This window comes from Hyla sarda, chromosome 4 (assembly GCF_029499605.1).
Source record: "Hyla sarda isolate aHylSar1 chromosome 4, aHylSar1.hap1, whole genome shotgun sequence".
In the NCBI taxonomy this organism is placed as follows: Eukaryota; Metazoa; Chordata; class Amphibia; order Anura; family Hylidae; genus Hyla; species Hyla sarda.
This window is the reverse complement of record NC_079192.1, coordinates 362,626,452-362,650,877: the sequence shown is the minus strand read 5'-3', so window position 1 is coordinate 362,650,877 and position 24,426 is coordinate 362,626,452. Positions and strand designations below refer to the sequence as shown.

At 43.6% G+C, this 24,426-nt stretch overlaps 1 protein-coding gene across 1 annotated transcript in view; it reads right to left on the bottom strand.

The window, feature by feature from the left end:
* SLC25A48 (solute carrier family 25 member 48) overlaps positions 1 to 24,426 on the bottom strand; it is a 183,620-nt gene that overhangs the window by 110,405 nt on the left and 48,789 nt on the right. The window contains exon 3 of the mRNA XM_056569460.1: positions 13,837 to 13,908. Within this exon, the coding sequence (XP_056425435.1) occupies positions 13,837 to 13,908 (72 nt within the window). The remainder of the gene's footprint in view (positions 1 to 13,836; positions 13,909 to 24,426) is intronic.

Below are 24,426 nucleotides of genomic sequence, written 5' to 3'. Positions count from 1 at the left end.
CTGTTCCACCTCTAGGGGGAGGAGTAGATTGGGCACAGGTGTATAAATCTTAGCTTGGGACTCTTTACTGAGCTTGCTCTTTCTGAGTGTTGCTATCAAAGAGGGGGCGTGAAAGAGGAGTTTTAAAAACAGTGAATATCTGTTGTGCGGAGTGAATCTGTGGAGTGGGTGTGACTGCCTATAGTCCACATTCATATTTTGGGTAAGCCTTTTTCTCTTGCACATAATGGGATAACTGTTAGAGTTTAAACACCCTTTTTCTGCTTTTTCTTCACTTTTCCTCTGTTCCACCTCTAGGGGGAGGAGTAGATTGGGCACCGGTGTATAAATCTTAGCTTGGGACTCTTTACTGAGCTTGCTCTTTCTGAGTGTTGCTATCAAAGAGGGGGCGTGAAAGAGGAGTTTTAAAAACAGTGAATATCTGTTGTGCGGAGTGAATCTGTGGAGTGGGTGTGACTGCCTATAGTCCACATTCATATTTTGGGTAAGCCTTTTTCTCTTGCACATAATGGGATAACTGTTAGAGTTTAAACACCCTTTTTCTGCTTTTTCTTCACTTTTCCTCTGTTCCACCTCTAGGGGGAGGAGTAGATTGGGCACAGGTGTATAAATCTTAGCTTGGGACTCTTTACTGAGCTTGCTCTTTCTGAGTGTTGCTATCAAAGAGGGGGCGTGAAAGAGGAGTTTTAAAAACAGGAGTTTGATAGCAGGAGGTTGAGATTGCTGTGAGTGTTAATTTCTGAACCCACAAGGTCTACAAAAAATTTGAAGTGTAATTTTGACTGTCTGTTTTTGCCTATACATTTGTGAAATCCCCATAACTAGATGGCCTCCATGTTGGATAATGCAGTTCGGTGTACATCCTGCGCTATGTATGCAATCCTTGAGCAGCAGTTTAAGGTTGCATACTGCTGAGTGAGATGTGAGCGAGTTGTTCATTTGAAAGCCCAGATGGGTTACAGTTAGAAAGTGGGGTAGGGGAAAAAGTGTCAGGGAGGCTAGTCCTGAACTGGCACACCCCAACAAGTTTGCCCACTTGGCAGATGAGGGGGATGCCTTTACAGAGCTAGCAGAACTGCAGAAGGATACTGCCTCTGACCACCAGGGGGGTGTCTGCTCCAGTAAGGAGGGAGGGAGGAGTGCAGGGCAGGCCAGACAGATACTAGTGGTGGGGGACTAAATTATTAGGGGGACAGACAGGGCGATCTGTCACAAAGACCGGGATCGCCGAACAGTGTGTTGTCTGCCTGGCGTTCGAGTTCCGCACATCGCGGATTGGGTTGACAGGTTGCTGGGCGAGGCTGGAGAGGACCCAGCAGTCATGGTACATATTGGCACCAATGACAAAGTAAGAGGTAGGTGGAGTGTCCTTAAAAATGATTTCAGGGACTTAGGCCGCAAGCTTAACCCCTTAAGGACACATGACGTTCTCATACGTCTCCATTTCCGAGTCCTTAAGGACACATGACGTATGAGAACGTCATGTGTTTTACCGGCCCCCCGCAACCATCTGGAGCGGAGCCGGTCCCCGATGCCTGCTGAAATCGTTCAGCAGGCATCGGGGCATATCGCCCAGGGGGGTCATTATGACCCCCCATGTCGGCAATGGCCGCAGATCGCTGGACAATTCAGTCCAGCGATCTGCGGCGGATTCCGGGTCAATCGGGTCTCCAGTGCCAGCAGGGGTGAGGTGGCACTGATGCCACCTCACGATCGCTCTGATTCGTCGTCCGGCCGACCAATCAGGGCGCCTGCTGCGGGTGTCACTCCCGCAACCCGCTCCGCCCCTCTTCCGGAGGACGTGAGCGGGTGCGGGACGTGCACCCCGGGTGCTGGGGACCCCGATCCCCGGCGCCCCTGTTGGGATCGGGGCCCCAGGAGCAGCGGCGGCGGCGGAGACGACGAGTGACTGTCCTGTGCGGCTGGATCGTTGGAGGTGAGTGACAGCCTCCTGCTGTTGCTTAGCAACAGCTCCCAGCATGCAACAAGGGCATGCTGGGAGCTGTAGTTATGCAACAGCAGGAGGCAGACCACCACAACTCCCAGCATGCCCTTATGGGCATGCTGGGACTTGTAGTTTTGCAACAGCTGGAGGCACATTCTTTCTATGGAAAAGTGTACCTTCAGCTGTTATGTAACTACAACTCCCAGCTTGCACAATCAGCTAAAGTGCATGCTGGGAGTTGTAGTGGTGCATCTGCTGGTTGCATAACTACAACTCCCAGCATGCCCGTTGGCTGTCGGTGACTGCTAAGAGTTGTAGTTTTGCAACAGCTGAAGGCACACTGAGTCAAGTAGCAAACCAGTGTGTCTCCAGCTGTTGCATAACTACAATCCCCAGCATCCCCAGCCAAAGTAGTATGCCTCCAGCTGTTGCATAACTACAACACCCAGCATGCCCTTCCGCTGTCCGTACATGCTGGGGGTTGTAGCTTTTGCAACAGCTGAAGGCACACTGGTTGCAAAACACTGAGTTTGTTACCAAACTCGGTGTTTCACAACCAGTGTGCCTCCAGCTGTTGCAAAACTACAACTCCCAGCATGCACTGATAGACCGTACATGCTGGGAGTTGTAGTTTTGCAACAGCTGGATGCCCCCCCCCCCAATGTGAACGTACAGGGTACACTCACATGGGCGGAGGATTACAGTAAGTATCCGGCTGCAAGTTTGAGGTGCGGCAAAATTTCTGCCGCAGCTCAAACTGCCAGCGAGAAACTACTGTGAACCCCCCGCCCGTGCGACTGTACCCTAAAAACACTACACTACACTAACACACAATAAAATAAAGAGTAAAAAACACTACATATACACATACCCCTACACAGCCCCCCTCCCCTCCCCAATAAAAATGAAAAACGTCTGGTACGCCACTGTTTCCAAAACGGAGCCTCCAGCGGTTGCAAAACTACAACTCCCAGCATGCACTGATAGACCGTACATGCTGGGAGTTGTAGTTTTGCAACAGCTGGATGTCCCCCCCCCCCAATGTGAACGTACAGGGTACACTCACATGGGCGGAGGATTACTGTAAGTATCCGGCTGCAAGTTTGAGCTGCGTCAAATTTTCTGCCGTAGCTCAAACTGCCAGCGAGAAACTACTGTGAACCCCCGCCCGTGCGACTGTACCCTAAAAACACTACAATACACTACCACAAAATAAAATAAAAAGTAAAAAACACTACATATGCACATACCCCTACACAGCCCCCCTCCCAAATAAAAATGAAAAACGTCTGGTACGCCACTGTTTCCAAAACGGAGCCTCCAGCTGTTGCAAAACAACTACTCCCAGTATTGCCAGATAGCCGTTGACTGTCCAGGCATGCTGGGAGTTTTACAACAGCTGGAGGCACCCTGTTTGGGAATCACTGGCGTAGAATACCCCTATGTCCACCCCTATGCAAGTCCCTAATTTAGGCCTCAAATGCGCATGGCGCTCTCACTTTGGAGCCCTGTCGTATTTCAAGGCAACAGTTTAGGGCCACATATGGGGTATCGCCGTACTCGGGAGAAATTGGGCTTCAAATTTTGGGGGGTATTTTCTGCTATTACCCTTTTAAAAAATGTAAAATTTTGGGGAAAACAAGCATTTTAGGTAAAAAAAATATATATTTTTTTACATATGCAAAAGTCGTGAAACACCTGTAGGGTATTAAGGTTCAAATTACCACTTGTTACGTTCCCCGAGGGGTCTAGTTTCCAAAATAGTATGCCATGTGTTTTTTTTTTGCTGTCCTGGCACCATAGGGGCTTCCTAAATGCGGCATGCCCCCAGAGCAAAATTCGCTTTCAAAAAGCCAAATGTGACTCCTTCTCTTCTGAGACCTGTAGTGCACCAGCAGAGCACTTTTCACCCCCATGTGAGTTGTTTTCTGTATCGGGAGAAATTGGGCTTCAAATTTTGGGGGGTATTTTCTGCTATTACCCTTTTTAAAAATGTAAAATTTTTGGGAAACCAAGCATTTTAGGTAAAAAAAAATATATTTTTTTTACATATGCAAAAGTCGTGAATCACCTGTAGGGTATTAAGGTTCACATTACCCCTTGTTACGTTCCCTGAGGGGTCTAGTTTCCAAAATGGTATGCCATGTGGTTTTTTTTTGCTGTCCTGGCACCATAGGGGCTTCCTAAATGCGGCATGCCCCCCAAAAACCATTTGTCGCTCCTTCCCTTCTGAGCCCTCTACTGCGCCCGCCGAACATTTAACATAGACATATGAGGTATGTGCTTACTCGAGAGAAATTGGGTTTCAAATACAAGTAAAAATTTTCTCCTTTTTATCCCTTGCAAAAATTCAAAAATTGGGTCTACAAGAACATGCGAGTGTAAAAAATTAAGATTTTGAATTTTCTCCTTCACTTTGCTGCTATTCCTGTGAAACACCTAAAGGGTTAATACACTTACTGAATGTTTTTTTGAATACTTTAGGGGGTGTAGTTTTTATAATGGGGTCTTTTATGGGGTATTTCTAATATGAAGACCCTTCAAATCCACTTGAAAACTGAACTGGTCCCTGAAAAATAGTGAGTTTGAAAATTTTGTGAAAAATTTCAAAATTGCTACTGAACTTTGAAGCCCTATGGTGTCTTCCAAAAGTAAAAACTCATAAATTTTATGATGCAAACATAAAGTAGACATATTGTATATGTGAACCCAAAAAATATATATTTTGAATATCCATTTTCCTTACAAGCAGAGAGCTTCAAAGTTAGAAAAATGCAAAATTTTCATTTTTTTCATCAAATTTTGGGATTTTTCACCAAGAAAGGATGCAAGTTACCATAAAATTTTTACCACTAAGTTAAAGTAGAATATGTCACGAAAAAACAATCTCGGAATCAGAATGATAACTAAAAGTATTCCAGAGTTATTAATGTTTAAAGTGACAGTGGTCAGAATTGCAAAAAACGCTCCGGTCCTTAAGGTATAAAATGGCCTGGTCCTTAACCTCTTAAGGACGCAGGGCGTATGGATACGCCCTGCATCCCGAGTCCTTAAGGACGCAGGGCGTATCCATACGCCCGTGGGAATTCCGGCCCCCACCGCTAGCCGGTTGGGGACCGGAGCCGGATGCCTGCTGAAATCGTTCAGCAGGCATCCCGGCATATCGCCCAGGGGGGTCATTATGTCCCCCCATGTCGGCGATCGCCGCAGATCGCTGGACAGTTCAGTCCAGCGATCTGCGGCGATTCCGGGTCAATCGGGTCTCCAGTGACCCGGTGACCCGGAATAACTGGCTGTTCGGGGCCGTCTCTGACGGCCCCGAACAGCCAGAGCCTGCAGGGGTGAGGTGGCACTGGTGCCACCTCACGATCGCTCTGATTCGTCGGCCGGATTACCGGCCGACCAATCAGGGCGTCTGCTGCGGGCGTCACTCCCGCACCCGCTCCGCCCCTCTTCCGGAGGACGTGAGCGGGTGCGGGAAGACAACCCCGGGTGCTGGGGACCCCGATCCCCGGCGTCCATGTTGGGATCGGGGCCCCAGGAGCGACGGCGGCGGCGAGGGACAGCCTGCGATGGAGCAGCAGCAGGAGGTGAGTTACAGCCTCCTGCTGTTGCTTAGCAACAGCTCCCAGCATGCAAAAAGGGCATGCTGGGAGCTGTAGTTATGCAACAGCAGGAAGCAGACCACCACAACTCCCAGCATTCCCTTATGGGCATGCTGGGACTTATGGTTTTGCAACAGCTGGAGGCACATTATTTCTATGGAAAAGTGTACCTTCAGCTGTTGTATAACTACAACTCCCAGCTTGCACAAACAGCTAAAGTGCATGCTGGGAGTTGTAGTGGTGCATCTGCTGGTTGCATAACTACAACTCCCAGCATGCCCGTTGGCTGTCGGTGACTGCTGAGAGTTGTAGTTTTGCAACAGCTGAAGGCACACTGGTTGTGAAACTTAGAGTTTTTTTTTTTACCTAACTCAGTGTTTCACGACCGGTGTGCCTCCAGCTGTTGCAAACTATAACTCCCAGCAGTCACCTTACACCATGCACCGTACATGCTGGGAGTTGTAGTTTTGCAACAGCTGGAGGCACACTGGTTTTGAAACACTGAGTAAGGTCACAAACTCAGTGATACATAACCAGTGTGCCTACAGCTGTTGCAAAACTAAAACTCTCAGCATGTACAGTCTGTCAGCGCATACTGGGAGTTGTAGTTATGCAACAGCTGGATGTCCCCCCCAATGTGAATGTACAGGGTACACTCACATGGGCGGAGGCTTACAGTAGGTATCGGGCTGCAAGTTTGAGCTGCAGCAAATTTTCTGCAACAGCTCAAACTGCCCGCGAGAAACTACTGTGAACCCCCGCCCGTGCGACTTTACCCTAAAAACACTACACTAACAAAAAAAATAAAATAAAAAGTAAAAAACACTACATATACACATACCCCTACACAGCCCCCTCCCCTCCCCAATAAAAATGAAAAACATATGGTACGCCATGGTTTCCAAAACGGAGCCTCCAGCTGTTGCAAAACAACAACTCCCAGTATTGTCGGACAGCCGTTGACTGTCCAGGCATGCTGGGAGTTTAACAACAGCTGGAGGCACCCTGTTTGGGAATCACTGGCGTAGAATACCCCTATGTCCACCCCTATGCAATCCCTAATTCAGGCCTCAAATGCGCATGGCGCTCTCACTTTGGAGCCCTGTCGTATTTCAAGGCAACAGTTAAGGGTCACATATGGGGTATCGCCGTACTCGGGAGAAATTGGGCTTCAAATTTTGGGGGGTATTTTCTGCTTTTACCCTTTTTAAAAATGTAAAGTTTTTGGGAAAAGAAGCATTTTAGGTAAAAAAATTTTAATTTTTTTTACATATGCAATAGTCGTGAATCGCCTGTGGGGTATTAAGGTTCACTTAACCCCTTGTTACATTCCCCGAGGGCTCTAGTTTCCAAAATGGTATGCCATGTGGGTATTTTTTGCGGTCCTGGCACCATAGGGGCATCCTAAATGCGGCATGCCCCCAGAGCAAAATTTGCTTTCAAAAAGCCAAATGTGACTCCTTCTCTTCTGAGACCTGTAGTGCGCCAGCAGAGCACTTTTCTCCCACATATGGGGTGTTTTCTGAATCGGGAGAAATTGGGCTTCAAATTTTGGGGGGTATTTTCTGCTTTAACCCTTTGTATAAATGTAAATTTTTTGGGAAACCAAGCATTTTAGGTAAATTTTTTTATTTTTTTTTACATATGCAAAAGTCGTGAAACACCTGTAGGGTATTAAGGTTCATTTTACCCCTTGTTACGTTCCCCGAGGGGTCTAGTTTCCAAAATGGTATGCCATGTGTTTTTTTTTTGCTGTCCTGGCACCATAGGGGCTTCCTAAATGCGGCATGCCCCCAGAGCAAAATTTCCTTCAAAAAAGCCAAATGTGACTCCTTCTCTTCTGAGACCTGTAGTGCGCCAGCAGAGCACTTTTCACCCCCATATGGGGTGTTTTCTGAATCGGGAGAAATTGGGCTTCAAATTTTGGGGTGTATTTTCTGCTATTACCCTTTTTAAAAATGTAAAACTTTAGGGAAACCAAGCATTTTAGGTAAAAAAATTTTTTTTTTTTTTTTTACATATGCAAAAGTCGTGAATCACCTGTGGGGTATTAAGGTTCACATTACCCCTTGTTACGTTCCCCGAGGGGTCTAGTTTCCAAAATGGTATGCCATGTGGGTTTTTTTTTGCAGTTCTGGCACCATAGGGGCTTCCTAAATGTGACATGCCCCCCAAAAACCATTTGACGCTCCTTCCCTTCTGAGCCCTCTACTGCGCCCGCTGAACAATTAACATGGACATATGAGGTATGTGCTTACTTGAGAGAAATTGGGTTTCAAATACAAGTAAAAATTTTCTCCTTTTTACCCCTTGCAAAAATTCAAAAATTGGGTCTACAAGAACAAGCGAGTGTAAAAAATGAAGATTGTGTATTTTCTCCTTCACTTTGCTGCTATTCCTGTGAAACCCGTAAAGGGTTAAAACGCTTACTGAATGTCATTTTGAATACTTTCGGGGGTGCAGTTTTTATAATGGGGTCCTTTATGGGGTATTTCTAATATGAAGACCCTTCAAATCCACTTCAAACCTGAACTGGTCCCTGAAAAAAAGCGAGTTTCAAAATTTTGTGAAAAATTGGAAAATTGCTGCGGAACTTTGAAGCCCTCTGGTGTCTTCCAAAAGTAAAAACTCATCAATTTTATGATGCAAAAATAAAGTAGACATATTGTATATGTGAATAAAAAAAGTTTTTATTTTGAATATCCATTTTCCTTACAAGCAGAGAGCTTCAAAGTTAGAAAAATGCAAAATTTTCAAATTTTTCATAAAATTTTGGGATTTTTCACCAAGAAAGGATGCAAGTTACCAAAAAATTTTACCACTATGTTAAAGTAGAATATGTCACGAAAAAACAATCTCGGAATCAGAATGATAACTAAAAGCATCCCAGAGTTATTAATGTTTAAAGTGACAGTGGTCAGATTTGCAAAAAATGGCCGAGTCCTTAAGATGAAAAAGGGCTCAGTCCTTAAGGGGTTAAGGGGTTAAAGGGGTACTCCGGTGGAAAACTTTTTTTTTTTTTTTTAAATCAACTGGTGCCAGAAAGTTAAACAGATTTGTAAATCACTTCTATAAAAAAATCTTAATCCTTCCAGTACTTTTTAGGGGCTGTATACTAAAGAGAAATCCAAAAAAGAAATGAATTTCCTCTGATGTCATGACCACAGTGCTCTCTGCTGACCTCTGCTGTCCATTTTAGGAACTCTCCAGAGCTGGAGAAAATCCCCATAGCAAAACATATGCTGCTCTGGACAGTTCCTAAAATGGACAGCAGAGGTAAGCAGAGAGCACAGTGGTCATGACATCAGAGGAAATGCATTTCTTTTTTGGATTTCTCTTTAGTATACAGCCCCTAATAAGTACTGGAAGGATTAATATTTTTTTAATAGAAGTGATTTACAAATCTGTTTAACTTTCTGGCACCAGTTGATTTAAAAAAAAAAAAAGTTTTCCACGGGAGTACCCCTTTAAGGCAAGGACCTCCAAGGTAGTATTTTCTGAAATACTGCCAGTACCACGAGCCACACCAGAGAGGCCGCGGGAGATTAGGGAGGTAAACAAGTGGCTCAGAAGCTGCTGTAGGAAGGAGGGGTTTGGGTTCATGGAGAACTGGGCCGACTTCACTGTCGGCTACCGCCTCTACCGTAGGGACGGGCTGCACCTCAATGGGGAGGGTGCAGCTGTGCTTGGAGTGAAGATGGCTAGAAGGGTAGAGGAGTGTTTAAACTAGGGACTTGGGGGGAGGGAACCTACAGCAAAGAGGGGGAAGATAGTGTAGATAGAGAGGTGGGAATTATTAATGTACCTGGGGGTGGAGCGGAGGGAGGGGTTAGAATAGTTAATAGGAATAGGCTTCATAGGAAAATAAAACATATACCCTTGAATCCCATTAACCCCAATAACATAAAGGATGGAAATGTAAAGTGTATGTTCACAAATGCCAGAAGCCTAGCAAATAAAATTGGGGAGCTTGAGGCCTTGATACTGGAGGAACATATTGATATAGTTGGGGTCACTGAGACATGGCTGGACGAGGACTGGGCTGTTAATCTGCAGGGGTTTACATTGTTTCGCAAAGATAGAATGAACAGAAAAGGTTGTGGAGTCTGTCTGTATGTACGAAGTGGTATGAAAGTCAGTGTGAACGATGCCATAGTGTGTGATGATTCGGAGGATGTGGAATCACTGTGGGTTAAATCACAAAAGTAGGGAAATACTGAAAAAATAATATTTGGTTTAATCTACAGACCCCCTAATATCACTGAAGAGATAGAAGGTCGGCTGCATAAACAAATAGAGAGGGCCGCCCGGGCAGGTACAGTGATAATAATGGGAGATTTTAACTATCCAGATATAGATTGGGGTCCGGGTTGGCTAAAACTACAAAGGGGCAACAATTCCAAAATTTGTTGCAGGATAAATTTATTGGCCAGTTTGAGGAGGACCCAACAAGAAGTCATGCCTTGTTGGATCTGATCATTTCCAACAACGCAGAGCTGGTTGGTAGTGTAACTGTGAGGGAAAACCTTGGTAATAGCGACCACAATATAGTTACTTTTGACTTAAAATGTAGAAAACAAAGACAGACGGGGAAGGCAAAAACATATAACTTTAAAAAGACAAACTTCCCTGGGCTGAGAGCTGCACTACAGGACATAGACTGGGGGGAGGTCTTGTCAAATACTGATACAGAAGGTAAATGGGACATCTTTAAATCAACTCTAAATAACTATACAGCTAAATATATACCAAAGGGGAACAAATATAAACAATTAAAACTAAATCCTACATGGCTGACAAATGATGTTAAAAGAGCAATAAACAACAAAAAAAAAAATAGCTTTCAAAAAATACAAATCTGATGGGTCAGCTATAACATTTAAACAGTACAAGGAGCTTAATAAAATCTGTAAAAATGTAATAAAAACAGCAAAAATTCAAAATGAGAGACAGGTGGCCAAAGAAAGCAAAACTAATCCTAAATATTTTTTTAAATGCAAAAAAAAGAGGACAGAGCATGTAGGACCCATTAATAATGATAATGGGGAGGTTATCACAGGCGATAAAGAGAAAGCAGAGCTACTGAATGGGCTCTTTAGTTCTGTATATACTAAGGAAGAAGGAGCTGACATTGGCCAGGTCAGTGCTGGTAACACATCATGTAATGTACTGAACTGGCTTAATGTAGAAATGGTACAAGGTAAGTTAAGTAATATAAATGTAAGCAAATCTCCAGAGCCAGATGGATTGCACCCAAGAGTTCTTAAACTATAGTTAAGTAAGTTAAGTAAGTTTAACGTGCATTGTGGGTAAATTGTTTAAAGGAGTTATCAGGGATTACATACGGGAATACATAGGGGATAATTGTATTATAAGTGATAGCCAGCATGGGTTTACTAAGGATAGAAGTTGTCAAACCAATCTAATTTGCTTTTATGAAGAGGTGAGTAGAAGCCTTGACAGAGGAATGGCTGTGGATATAGTGTTTCTGGATTTTGCTAAAGTGTTTGATACTGTCCCTCATAGACGTCTGACAGGTAAGTTAAGGTCTTTGGGTTTGGAAACTTTAGTTTGTAACTGGATTGAACACTGGCTCATGGATCATACCCAGAGAGTGGTGGTCAATGATTCGTACTCTGATTGGTCCCCGGTTATTAGTGGTGTACCCCAAGGTTCAGTACTGGGCCCACTGTTGTTTAATTTATTTATCAATGATATAGAGGATGGCATTAACAGCTCTGTTTCTATCTTTGCAGATGACACCAAGCTTTGTAGCATGGTACAGTCTATAGAGGATGTGCATAAGTTACAAGATGACCTGGATAGACTAAGTGTCTGGGCATCCACTTGGCAAATGAGGTTCAATGTGGATAAATGTAAAGTTAAGCATCTGGGTACAAATAACATGCATGCGTCATATGTCTTAGGGGGGATTAAACTGGCAGAGTCACTGGTAGAGACGGATCTGGGTGTACTTGTAGATCACAGACTACAGAATAGCATGCAATGTCAGGCTGCTGCTTCCACGGTCGGCAGGATATTGTCATGTATAAAAAGAGGCATGGACTCGAGGGACAGGGACATAATACTCCCCCTTTATAAAGCATTGGTACGGCCTCACCTGGAATATGCTGTTCAGTTTTGGGCACCAGTCCATAAAAGGGACACTGTGGAGCTGGAAAGGGTGCAGAGACGCGCAACTAAACTAATATGGGGCATGGAACATCTTAGCTATGAGGAGCGATTAAAGAAGTTACAATTGTTTAGTCATGAGAAGAGACGTTTAAGGGGGGAAATGATAAATGTTTATAAGTATATTAATGGCCCATACAAAAAATATGGAGAAAAACTGTTCCAGGTTAAACCCCCCCCAAAGGACGAGGGGGCACTCCCTCCGTCTGGAGAAGAAAAGGTCTCAAGGGGAGACACGCCTTCTTTACCATAAGAACTGTGAACTTATGGTACAGTCTACCTCAGGAACTGGTCACAGCAGGAAAAATTAACAGCTTGAAAACAGGGTTAGATACATTCCTGGAACAAAATAACATTAATGCTTATGAAGAAATATAAAATCCCATCCCTTCCCCAATATCGCGCCACACCCCTACCCTTCAATTCCCTGGTTGAACTTGATGGACGTATGTCTTTTTTCAACCGTACTAACTATGCAACTATGTAACTATAGATAAATAACATAGAAACATAGTTCATAAAGTGTAAAAAAGACCAGACTCCATTAAGTTCAACCTATAACCCTAATGAGTCCCTACTGAGTTGACCCAGAGGAAGGCAAAAAATCTCATACTCAAGGTAAAAATTCCTTCCCAACTCCAAAATCAGAATAGATCCCTGGATCAACCTTCTGTCCTTATAGATCTAAAATCCATAACCCATAATGTTATTATTCTCCAAAACTGCATCCAGACCCCTTTTAAATTCTTTTACCGAGTTAACCATGACCACCACCTTAGGCAGAGAATTCCACAATCTCACTGCTCTTACAGTAAAGAACCCCAGTCTGTGCTGGTGTAGAAACCTTCTTTCCTCTAAACTTAGAGGATGCTCCCTTGTTATAGACACCGTCCTGGGTATAAATAGATCATGGGAGAGATCTCTCTAAGTCTCCCCTAAGCCTTAGGTCTCCCCATAATCCCAGCCCAGATTTTTCTTCCCCATATGCATTACCTTACATTTATCAGTGTTGAACCTCATCTGCCACTTCCCATCCCCAAACCTCCAACCTATCCAGATCAATTTGTAACAGTACACTGTCCTGTATAGTGTTTACTGCTTTACAGAGTTTAGTATCATCTGCAAAGGTTGCTACTTTACTATTCAACCCCTCTAAAAGATCATTAATAAATATATTAATTAGAACAGGACCCAAGACTGACCCCTGTGGTACCCCACTAGTAACAGTCACCCAATCAGAATAAGTACCATTAATAACCACCCTCTGTTTCCTATCACTGAGCCAGCTACTTACCCACTTAAACACATTTTCCCCCAGCCCGATCCTTCTCATTTTATGCACCAATCTTTTATGTGGCACCGTATCAAATGCTTTGGAAAAATCCAGATATACGGTATCCAGGGATTCCCCCTGGTCCAGTCTGGAGCTCATCTCCTCATAAAAGCTGATCAGGTTAGTTTGACAGGACTGATCCCTCATAAAGCCATGCTGATGTGGAGTCATACATTTATTTTTATCAGTATACTCCAAAATAGCATCTCTCAGAAAACGGACTTTAAACTAACAGACCTATAATTCCCGGGGTCACCTTTTGTCCCCTTTTTAAATATTAGCACCACATTTGCCATGTGCCAGTCCTGGGGAACAGTCCCTGTTACTATAGAGTCCCTGAATATAAAAAAAAAGGAGTCTGTCTATTACATTACTTAATTTGTATAGAACACGGGGATGAACCATCTGGACCTGGCGATTTGTCTATTTAGATTTTTTATAGGCGGCACTTTACTTATTCCTGGGCTAGACAGGTGACCCGTACTGGGGAGTTTACCTTATCTATACCTACAGGCTCTTAAGATGTAATCCAATACTGTGGGCCACCCTGTAGAATCAGAGATTGTACTACTGACAAATAATGACAGTGAGAATAGTCATTTGAATGAATGATTGCAAGCACGATCGTTCACTCATAACCTTCCAGATAACTAGAAAGTGAGAATTACAGTATATGGGTAGTGATAGGCTTCCTATATGATTGATCATTGTGGGTGACTCATCTGCCTGTGTATGATTTTCCATGGTATCTTTATACTTACACATTCATTTCTGTAAATTGTGAGAATACAGTTAAATGTTGATCCATATGCTTGTCCAGCTTGTAGTCGAACCTGTGAAAACAACAGATTAGGAGTTACTATTTACTTTAGCTGTGCACACATGTTACTAACACTGGCTCCAGATCAAATAAGAAAGGGCAGCATAAAGCTGGTCATACACATAAGAAAGCTGTTAGCTATATGCTTCTTCAGCCAAAAGCCTTCTCTCCTGATCCATACACATATCCATACCTCTTGAAGAAATATTGTTGACTTCGTAAACACTAAGGCTGCTTTCACACTATAATTCTCCCATTTTAAAGAGCCGTTATAATGTTCCATTATGAAAACCCTTAAAAATGTCTGTTAAACGGCCTTTACAAAATCCCATATGGCCGTTACAAAGTGCCATTAAAGTCTATGGGATTTTTACATTATCCGTTTTAACCCGTCATTAATAAAGGACGTTATTTTGTGACGGGAGAAAAATAGTGCATGTACTGTTTTTTCTCCCATCACAAATAACGTCCATTATTAATAACGGGCTATGACGGGTTAAAACGGATAATGTAAAAATCCCATAGGCTGACATTTATCATTGTCTTTAGACTGTTTTTTGTGTCTAAAAAAGGCGCAAGCAGGGTTTATTTGGGCCTTTTTAGCGCCTTTTGTTGTACACATTTTTGCTGATACCTACACCAACGTTATTGACTATAGAAAACACTCAAAATGACAAAAAAATGTATTAAAAAAAAATGAAAACATGTCATAGTGAGGTACAACAGAATATACAGGTAGAAAAAAGCATGAGGTGAGGATATGAGTAAACTAATAACATATTTGTACAGGTATACAGCGGGGTGTATGTAGTAACTGGAAACAAGTATCAGTTCTGCTGATTTTGAGTTGCAATCCACTGATTTTGGCGTTTCACATAATATGAACGGGTTTTATGAACTGCGCCTTATTGTGAAAAGGCGCAAAAAAGGCGCAAAGCCACTGAAAAGTCTCTAAAACTGCACCAGCCCAGACTTAACTTAGCTTTTTGGTGTATGTGAAGAGAGAAATTTCAGAAAATGTGACCTGCACAAAATGTATCAAATGCTCTGTGACCATCTAATAAATTTGGTGCTCCTACACATTACCAGCACACACAAAAAGGTGTAGAAAAATGCTTCTCTTACAACTACAATGATAAATGCCAGCCATAGACTTTAATGGGATTTTGTAACGGTCGTATGGGATTTTGTAATGGCCATTTAACGGCTGTTTTTAAGGGTTTTCATAACGGAACATTATAACGGCTCTTTAAAACTTTATGGTGTGAAAGCAGGCTAACAGCTCAATTATGTGTGCAGGACATTCTCCAGCCATATGTGTAATCTCTCATGACAGGGCTTCCAACTGGCATTTTTCAGCAGGATAATGCTCTCCAACACACATCAAGGGTTTACCAGGAATGTTTGTGCCCATTTATTGCCAATTAAGCATTTATGGGGAGCCAGCTTTGACAACCTATGAGTGTGCAGGATCTACAGGCCCAGCCGCAACATTTGTAGGCAAATGTGCCACAGGATGCCATAAGGAACCTATTTGCCAAACCATATCTCATTTTGTATTCGGGCTAGGGGCAGCCCAAGAGGATACTAAAGGCTCCTTTCATTTATACAGTTTTCCCCCAATAAACTTATCCTTTTACTCTGATATTGTAATCACATAGATGATCATTACATTCACATAAATGGAGTTTTATTGAATTCCATAAACTCCTTCTTGGTCCGTTGTTTTTGTCATGTTTTGAATGTATATGCTTGGGTATAGCTACTGCCAGACAGCTATGAGAACAACTTCCTAAGTAAGTAGTCAGGCAGTTAAAATCTAACTATTAAGCCCTTTTCTCCTCAAATATCCATTTCTTCCTCTTTAATCATGGATATTGTAGTCTATTGCATTATTCTAAATAATAAAAAAAAATTGAAACATTATTGAAAACCTATCGGACTATAAAAGGAATTAGCCAGGATTTTTTAGGATTTATCAAAGCTGTCATGGCTTCAATAAGAATGGAAGTTATGTAGGTTAAGTAATATGAACACAGTATATCTAAAATATTAAAGTCCTCAGCAGTAGTAAAGTGTAGTAAATGTTCCTCTTTTGTTTTGAGGTTTCCATACACATTAGATCAAAGTTGAAGAGAACAGATACTTTTAACCAAAATGATAGTTTTTGGGGTAAATTTGGAAATAAACAATCATATTAGCTAACCAATGACAGACTGTCATTGTTCAAGAATAAGAAGTCACCTCTGTCTAAAATTTTCATCCAGTATTCTGAAAATCTTTCAGGAGAAAAAGTTCTTGAGATGTTCTCAGAACATTCCCAGAATGTTTCCAGAAATAATTGTCTTATACCTGGTGTCATTGATGTATGTATGGCAAATCTGAATAACAGTGACTATACACCTTAGGGTACAGTAAGCCAAAACAGCCACTGCTGGGTTTAGCTTTCTAAGTTTTATGGCGGCCTTCCGACTCTCCACCGAACCCTTTTTTTTTTTTTAAAGGTTAAACAAAAGCCAATATTTCCTGGCTGTGGCTTTTTTGGTTTGTCCCATGGTACAGTAAAAAAAAAAAAACATGTCACAAACACTTTTTACTCCCTCAGAGCACTAGTCCCTCAACTTAAAAAAAAAATTGACCAAGCTTAAGTTAAGAAGGTAGTTAAGTGCAATATTTCTAAATAGCTTTAACTAAAATATGGATAAGGAAACAACATATTCATATGTGTCACGATGCCGGCTGGCAGGAGGTGGATCCTCTGTGCCAGAGAGGGATTGGCGTGGACCGTGCTAGTGGACCGGTTCTAAGTCACTACTAGTATTCACCAGAGCCCGCCGCAAAGCGGGATGATCTTGCTGCGGCGGTAGTGACCAGGTCGTATCCACTAGCAACGGCTCAACCTCTCTGACTGCTGAAGATAGGCGCGGTACAAGGGAGTAGACAGAAGCAAGGTCGGACGTAGCAGAAGGTCGGGGCAGGCAGCAAGGATCGTAGTCAGGGGCAACGGCAGGAGGTCTGGAACACAGGCTAGGAACACACAAGGAAACGCTTTCACTGGCACAATGGCAACAAGATCCGGCGAGGGAGTGCAGGGGAAGTGAGGTATACATAGGGAGTGCACAGGTGAACACACTAATTAGAACCACTTGCGCCAATCAGCGGCGCAGTGGCCCTTTAAATCGCAGAGACCCAGCGCGCGCGCGCCCTAGGGAGCGGGGCCGCGCGCGCCGGGACAGGACCGACGGAGAGCGAGTCAGGTACGGGAGTCGGGGTGCGCATCGCGAGCGGGCGCCACCCGCATCGCGAATCGCATCCCGGCTGGAGGCGGAATCGCAGCGCACCGGGTCAGTGGATCTGACCGGAGCGCTGCAGTAGCGAGAGTGTAGCGAGCGCTCCGGGGAGGAGCGGGGACCCGGAGCGCTCGGCGTAACAATATGCTTCTCAGGTATAGGCTCTTTTATGTCTGCTCAAATTTATACAGAACCAATAATGTCTCTGACTATCTTCTGTGGGCACATGTTTTATAGCTCTATTTTTTTTAACTGATCGAGGAATGAGCAAACACTTCTTTGTCGTTTGACCAGCTAAGAAATCGTCAGCCAATCATCTCCATGTGTAATAATGATCTGCAATAATTCGTGAAGCCCTCCCCACCTGATGCTTGAGCCGTCTCATAGGCTCTATAAATGAGCGATGATCTAGAAGATCGATGCTTGTTTACAGGCCAGTTTGGGCTGTCTAATATGACCCTATAGGTTATAGGGGTAGTCTGGGGAACAAACAGGATAGGGGATGTGTCTGATCGCAGAGTGGCCGACTGCTGGACCCCCACAGAATCTCCTGTACTGGGCATGGCTCTCGAGCTGAACTTACCATTCAGCCCTGGTTGTCCTGCCCTCACTTCCTTTATTTGGTCTCCTCACAGAGACACACAAGAAATAGCAGCAGGGACAGAATTTTTTCACGTAAAAATATAAAAAAAACTTTTAACCAATGTATATAACAAATATACATTTAATAGTATTATCTTCATTATATAAAAAGTTTTTGCTAACGACAGGTACACTTTAACCCCTTTAACCAAACCCATTTTGACCCTAAGGACCAGATCATTTTTTGCAGATTTTGCATCAGCATTTAAGCATTAATAACTCTGGGATGCTTGTACTTATAAATTTGATTCCGAGATAGTTTTTTCGTGACATATTCTACTTTATGTTAGTGGTAAATTTCCGTAGATACTTGCATAATTTCTTGGTGAAAAATTCCAAAATTTCACTTTTTTTTTTAATTTAGCATTTTTATAACTTTGAAGCTCTCTGCTTGTAAGGAAAATAGACATACCAAATAAATTATATATTGATTCACATATATAATATGCCTACTTTATGTTGACATTATAAAGTTGACATATTTTTACTTTTTGAAGACATCAGAGGGCTTCAAAGTTCAGCAGCAATTTTCCAATTTTTATAGTAAATTTCAAAATCAGAATTTTTCAGGGACTAATTCAGTTTTTAAGTGAATTTGAGGGTCTTTATGTTAGAAATACCCCATAATGAATCGCATTATGAAAACTGCACCCCTCAATGTATTCAAAATGACATTCAGAAAGTTTATTAACCCTTTAGGTGTTTCACAGGAATAGCAGCAAAGTGGAGGCGAAAATTCAAATTCTTAATTTTTTACACTAACATGTTCTTGTAGACCCATAATTTAAATTTTTACAAGGGGGAAAGAAGAAAAAGCCCCCAAAAATGTGTAACCCAATTTCTCTTGAGTAAGGAAATACCTCATATGTGGATGTAAAGTGCTTTGTGGGCGCACTAGAGGGCTTAGAAGAGAAGGAGCGACAATGGGATTTTGGAGAGTGAATTTTGCTGAAATGGTTTTAGCGGGGCATGTCAAATTTAGGAAGCCCCTATGGTGCCAGAACAGCAAAAAACTCCCCACATGGTAAACCCCTCAAAGAATGTAAAAATGGGTACAGTGAGCCTCAACACCCCACAGGTGTTTGACGAATTTTCAATAAAGTTGGACGTGAAAATTAAAATTTTTTATTTTTTTCACTAAAATGCTTATGTTACCCCAAATCTTTCATTTTCACAAGGGTTAATAGGTGAAAATGTCCCCCAAAATTTGAAACACAATTTCTCTTGAGTAAGGAAATATATCATATGTGGATGTAAAATGCTCTGTGGGCGTACTAGAGGGCTCAGAAGGGAAGGAGTGACAATGGGCTTTTGGAAAGCGAATTTTGCTGAAATGGTTTTTACGGGGCATGTCTCATTTAGGAAGCCCCCATGGTGGCAGAACAGCAAAAAACACCCCACATGGCATACTATTTGGGAAACTACACCCATCAAGGAATGTAACAAGGGGTGCAGTGAGCCTTTACACCCCACTAACATTTAACAGATCTTTGTAACAGTGGGCTGTGCAAATGAAAAATTACATTTTTCATTTTCACGGACCACTGTTCCAAAAAATGTTCAGACACCTGTGGGGTGTTAAGGCTCATTGCACCCCTTATTACGTTCCGTGGGGGTGTAGTTTCCAAAATGGGGTCACATGTGGGTATTAATTTTTTTGCATTTATGTCAGAACCGCTGTAACCAGCAGACCTCCTGTGCAAATCACCATAGTGCGCTCTCACTCCTGAGCCTTGTTGTGCACCTCGCAAAGCATTCTACGTCCACATATGGGTTATTTCCATACTTGGGAGAAATTGTGTTACAAATTTTTGGGGTCTTTTTTTCCTTTTACCTCTTATGAAAATGAAAAGTATGGGGCAACACCAGCATGTCAGTGTAAAAAAAAAAATGTTTACACTAACATGCTGGTGTAGACCCCAACTTTACCTTTTCATAAGGGGCAAAAGGAGAAAAAGCCACCAAAAATTTGTAGTGTAATTTCTCCCGAGTACGGAAATACCCCATGAGTGGCCCTAAACTGTTGCCTTGAAATACGACAGGGCTCTGAAGTGAGAGAGCGTCATGTGCATTTGAGACCTAAATTAGGGATTTTCATAGGTGTGTACCCGGATGCAAGCGTTATACTTGCCTCCTCCACCAAAAATACTGTATGTCAGTTTTCCCCAAACAGGGTGCCTCCAGCTGTTGCAAAACTCCCAACATGCCTGGACAGTCAATGGCTGTCCGGCAATACTGTAAGTTGTTATTTTGCAACAGCTGGAGGTTATGTTTTGGAAAAATTGATGTACAAGACGTTTTTAATTTTATTGGGGTGAAGGGGGGGGGGCGACAGTGTAAGAGTGTAGTGTATATGTAGTGTTTTACTCTTTATTTAGGGTTAGTGTAGTGTAGTGTTTTTAGGGTACATTCTGTCAGTGCATGCTGGGAGTTATAGTTTTGCAGCAGCAGGAGCCACACGGGTTGGGAAACACTGAGTTAGGAAACAGACAATGTTTCCCAACCAGTGTGCCTCCAGTTGTTGCAATACTACAACTCCCAGCATGCCCAGACAGCCGAAGGGCATGTTGGGAGTTGTAGTTATGCAACAACTGGGGGAGAACAGTTTGGAGACCACTGTGTAGTGGTCTCCAAATTGTAGCCCTCCAGATGTTGCAAAACTTCAACTCCAAGCATGCCCAGCCTGCCCAGGCATGCTGGGAGTTTTAGTACGGCAACATCTGAAGGGCCAGATGTTGCCGAACTACAACTCCCAGCATGCCTGGACATTCTCGGCATGCTTTGAATTGGCAGCTGGAGCACCACAGTTTGGACACCACTTTATAGTGGTCTCCAAACAGACCCATCCAGATGTTGCAAAACTACAACTCCCAGCATGCTGAGACTGTCTGGGCATGCTGAGAGTTGTAGTTTTGCAACATCTGGAAGGACAGTGGTCTCCAAACTGTGGCCCTCCAGGTGTTGCAAAGCTACAACTCCCAGCATTCCCAGACAGTCAAAGGCTGTCTGGGCATGCTCGAAGTTGTAGATTTGAAACTCCTAGATACAGCAGTGAAGATCACTTTACAGCGATCTTCACAGCTGCATCTGACACCGCCGCCGCAACTTGCCTGCTGCCTCTTGTCAGCCGCCGGTCCTGGTCCATAGTCCCTGCGCCGTGATCGGAGGTAACTGCCGCCAGTCCCCGCCGCACCATCGCCGTCATCTTTCCCCCGCCCTTCCCCAACATCCAGGGGCAGGCAGAGTGGGGGAAATGAACTTTCACCCCCGCCCCTGCCCTGCGATTCGCTGTTCAGTCTTGACCAGCCAATCACAGGGGATAGGAGGAGGTGGCACCCCTGCCACCTCACTCCTATCCTTCAGGATGATTGGGGCTCTCTCTGACAGCTCGGATCATCCCTATTTTCCGGGCTATCGGGTCATAAGAGACCCGATCAGCCCGGAATCAATGCAAATCGCCAGTCTCAGGACCCCCCCAGGCATTTGCACGGGATGCCTCCTGAATGATTTCAGCAGGCATCCCGGTCCAATCCCCGTCCGGCTAGCGGCGGGGATCGAAATTCCCACGGGCGTACAGGTGCGCCCTTGGTCCTTAAGTACCAGGGCGCAAGGGCAGACCCATACAGGTTAAAGAGGTTGTCCCATTAAGAAAAATAGGTCTAAATTGATGCATTATGTGAAATGAAACATATTTCAAATGTACAAAAAATTTCTATCAAAATTTCCTGTTTAACCCTTTCTGGACTTCTGCACTTTCGTTTTTCCTCCTCACCTTCTAAAAATGATAACGCTTTCAGTTTTCCACCTACAGACCTATATGGGGCTTGTTTTATGCGCCACCAATTTTACTTTGTAAATTGAGACAAAAAAACGCTTACGTTTCTATGCAGTGCGCTTTTCGGTAAAATTGACTTTTTAAATGTATTCTGTAGGTCCATAAGATTACAAGTATACCCAATTTATGTAGGTTTTATTTTGTAATACTACTCAAAAAAATGTATAACTACACGCACCAAAATGAGTATGTTTAAAAATTGTCATCTTCTGATCCCTATAACCTTTTTATTTTTCTGCATATGGGGATGTATGAGGTTTACTTTTTTTGCCATGTGGTCTGTAGTTTTTATCGGTACCATTTTTGTTTCAATGGGACTTTTTGACTTTTTATACATTTTTTTAGGGTATACAAAGTCACCAAAAGTACGCAATTTTGAACTTTGGAATTTTTTTACGTATACGCCATTGACCATGCGGTTTAATTAATGTTATATTTTTATAGTTCGGACATTTAAGCACGCCGCAATGTTTGGTACATCTGATTTTACAAACTTTGCCTTATGTGGCAACCCCTTTAATTTACCAGGATGTACACGTGCATTTTACTCTGTATTCTGTCTCTGAAGCGAGTGAGCAAGGACTCAGGGCCAAAGTTGGACATCAGCTATCACGCTGATGTCTGCCATTAACCCTTAAGGTTCCATGAACAATGCCAATCATAACATCTAAAGGGTAGAATGACAGGGTTTGGGGCTTTCACCGAGAAGTCAAGATGGTGGCTGAAGGTCACCTTCTTACTCCTGTCAATGATTGTCTCTCTTCTTGTACAGTGTGTATATTTAGCATATTTATTTCACTTTACTGTGCTATCTCCTGATTGCTTATTTAATACACTGCAGTATGAATCTTTACTTCACTGTATTATGCTGTTCCGTGTTACACTGATCTGCTTCTGTAACCAGTACACCAGAGGTCATTCTCACACTGTCCACAGCATCTATAGGGTTAACCATCAGGATCAGAGCTCAGCTGCGCTCCTGACAGTCGCTGCATGTAGCCAGACAGGTACTGACAGTCTTCTCCGATGCCTTCACTGACTGACGCATCAGAGGAGGAGACACTGCTCCTGGCCACAGAGGTCACTACTATTGGTCTGTCTGTATACAGACCAATAGCAGCAATCACCAGCCAGGGACCAATCGCAGCTTCAGGGTTGCCAGGTGTCATGGTGATAGGTCATAACAAACAAAGGTGTGGTATTCCAGTACAGGAGTGGGTCCTGTCAGGTGAATATTGCTGTTACAAAGCTGGATGTGGATCCTCTAACCTGTGTGGCTGATGACTCCGATTATATCGGGAAGTGGATTCTAAGGTGCCGCTGGTCTTCACCAGAGCCCACCGCAAGGCAGGATGAGCTTGCTGCGGCAGGCGATGCCCAGGTTGCTACCCCGATACAGCTCGACCACACAGGTAGCTGGGCAAGGCATGGTACCAAAGGATAAGGCAGTAGCGTAGTCAGACGTAGCAGAAGGTCAAGGCAGGCGGCAAAGGTGCGAAGTCAAATAACATAATGGGAAGGTCTGGATACACAGATAAGGCAAATAGGCAATATGGAACGCTTAATCTCAGGCTAGGGGCACTGAAGATCCGGCAGGGAAGTAGGGGAGGTGCAAGAACTTTATAATGTAGTGACAGGTGTAACAGTAATTATGGGCGTACTGTCCCTTTAAGTTTCAGAGCTCCAGCACGCGAGTGCCCTAGGAGACGGGGATGCGCATGCCGGAGCTGAGACGCAGAGTAGGAGGCAGCAGCGGATCATGGTGAGTGATGGGCTGGGATTCTCATGCGGGCGCGTCCCGCGATGCAAATCCCTGCCCCGCCAGCAGACGGGGACACAGGGACTCTGCGCTCACGGCCGATGCTTGCGGTCGGAGCAAAGAGTGTAACAGTAACCTATAGGTCTCCCCCTCTTTTTGGAGGACTTCTGGATTAGGTAACGGTCTAGAATATTATCTTGTGGCTCCCAAGACGTTTCCTCCGGTCCAAATCCTTCTCAATCTACAAGGAAGAAATGTTTTCCTCTGATAAGTTCGGAGTCCAGAGTTTCCTTGACAGTAAAAACTTCGGGAATACCTGAGATGGGAGTACGAGAAATGTCCTTTTTAGAGAAGCGGTTATGGATGACAGGTTTCAAGAGGGAGACTTGAAAAGAATTTGGGATCCGAAGGGAGGAAGACAGATAAAGAGAATAAGCCACTGGATTTAGACGTTTATTGACCTTAAAAGGACCAAAATAGCGAGGACTCAGTTTATAGCAGTGTACTTTGAAGCAGATATATTTAGATGACAACCACACTCTGTCTCCAGGAGAGAATTTGGGAGGAGAACGCCTTTTCTTGTCCGCTTGAGATTTCATACATGCCATGGCATATAAGAGGGAGAGACGAGTCTTCTTCCAGATGAAGGTGAAATTCTATACTAGTTCATCTGCCATAGTGACACCGGAGGGAGAAGACAAGGGAAGGGGTTGACGTGGATGAAGTCCATAGACTACATGGAAAGGCGAAGTCCCAGTGGATTCGGAATCCCTATGGTTGTAAGAAAACTCGGCCCAGGGAAGTAAATCGGTCCAATCATCCTGACGAGCCGAAACAAAATGGCAAAGGTAGTCTCCCAAGACTTGGTTCACTCTTTCGACTTGTCCATTAGATTTGAGGGTGATAAGCTGAAGAAAAATTAAATTTGACTTGGAGACGTGAGCAGAGGGCACTCCAGAATTTTGAGACGAATCGAACTCCCCGGTCGGACACAATATGGGTAGG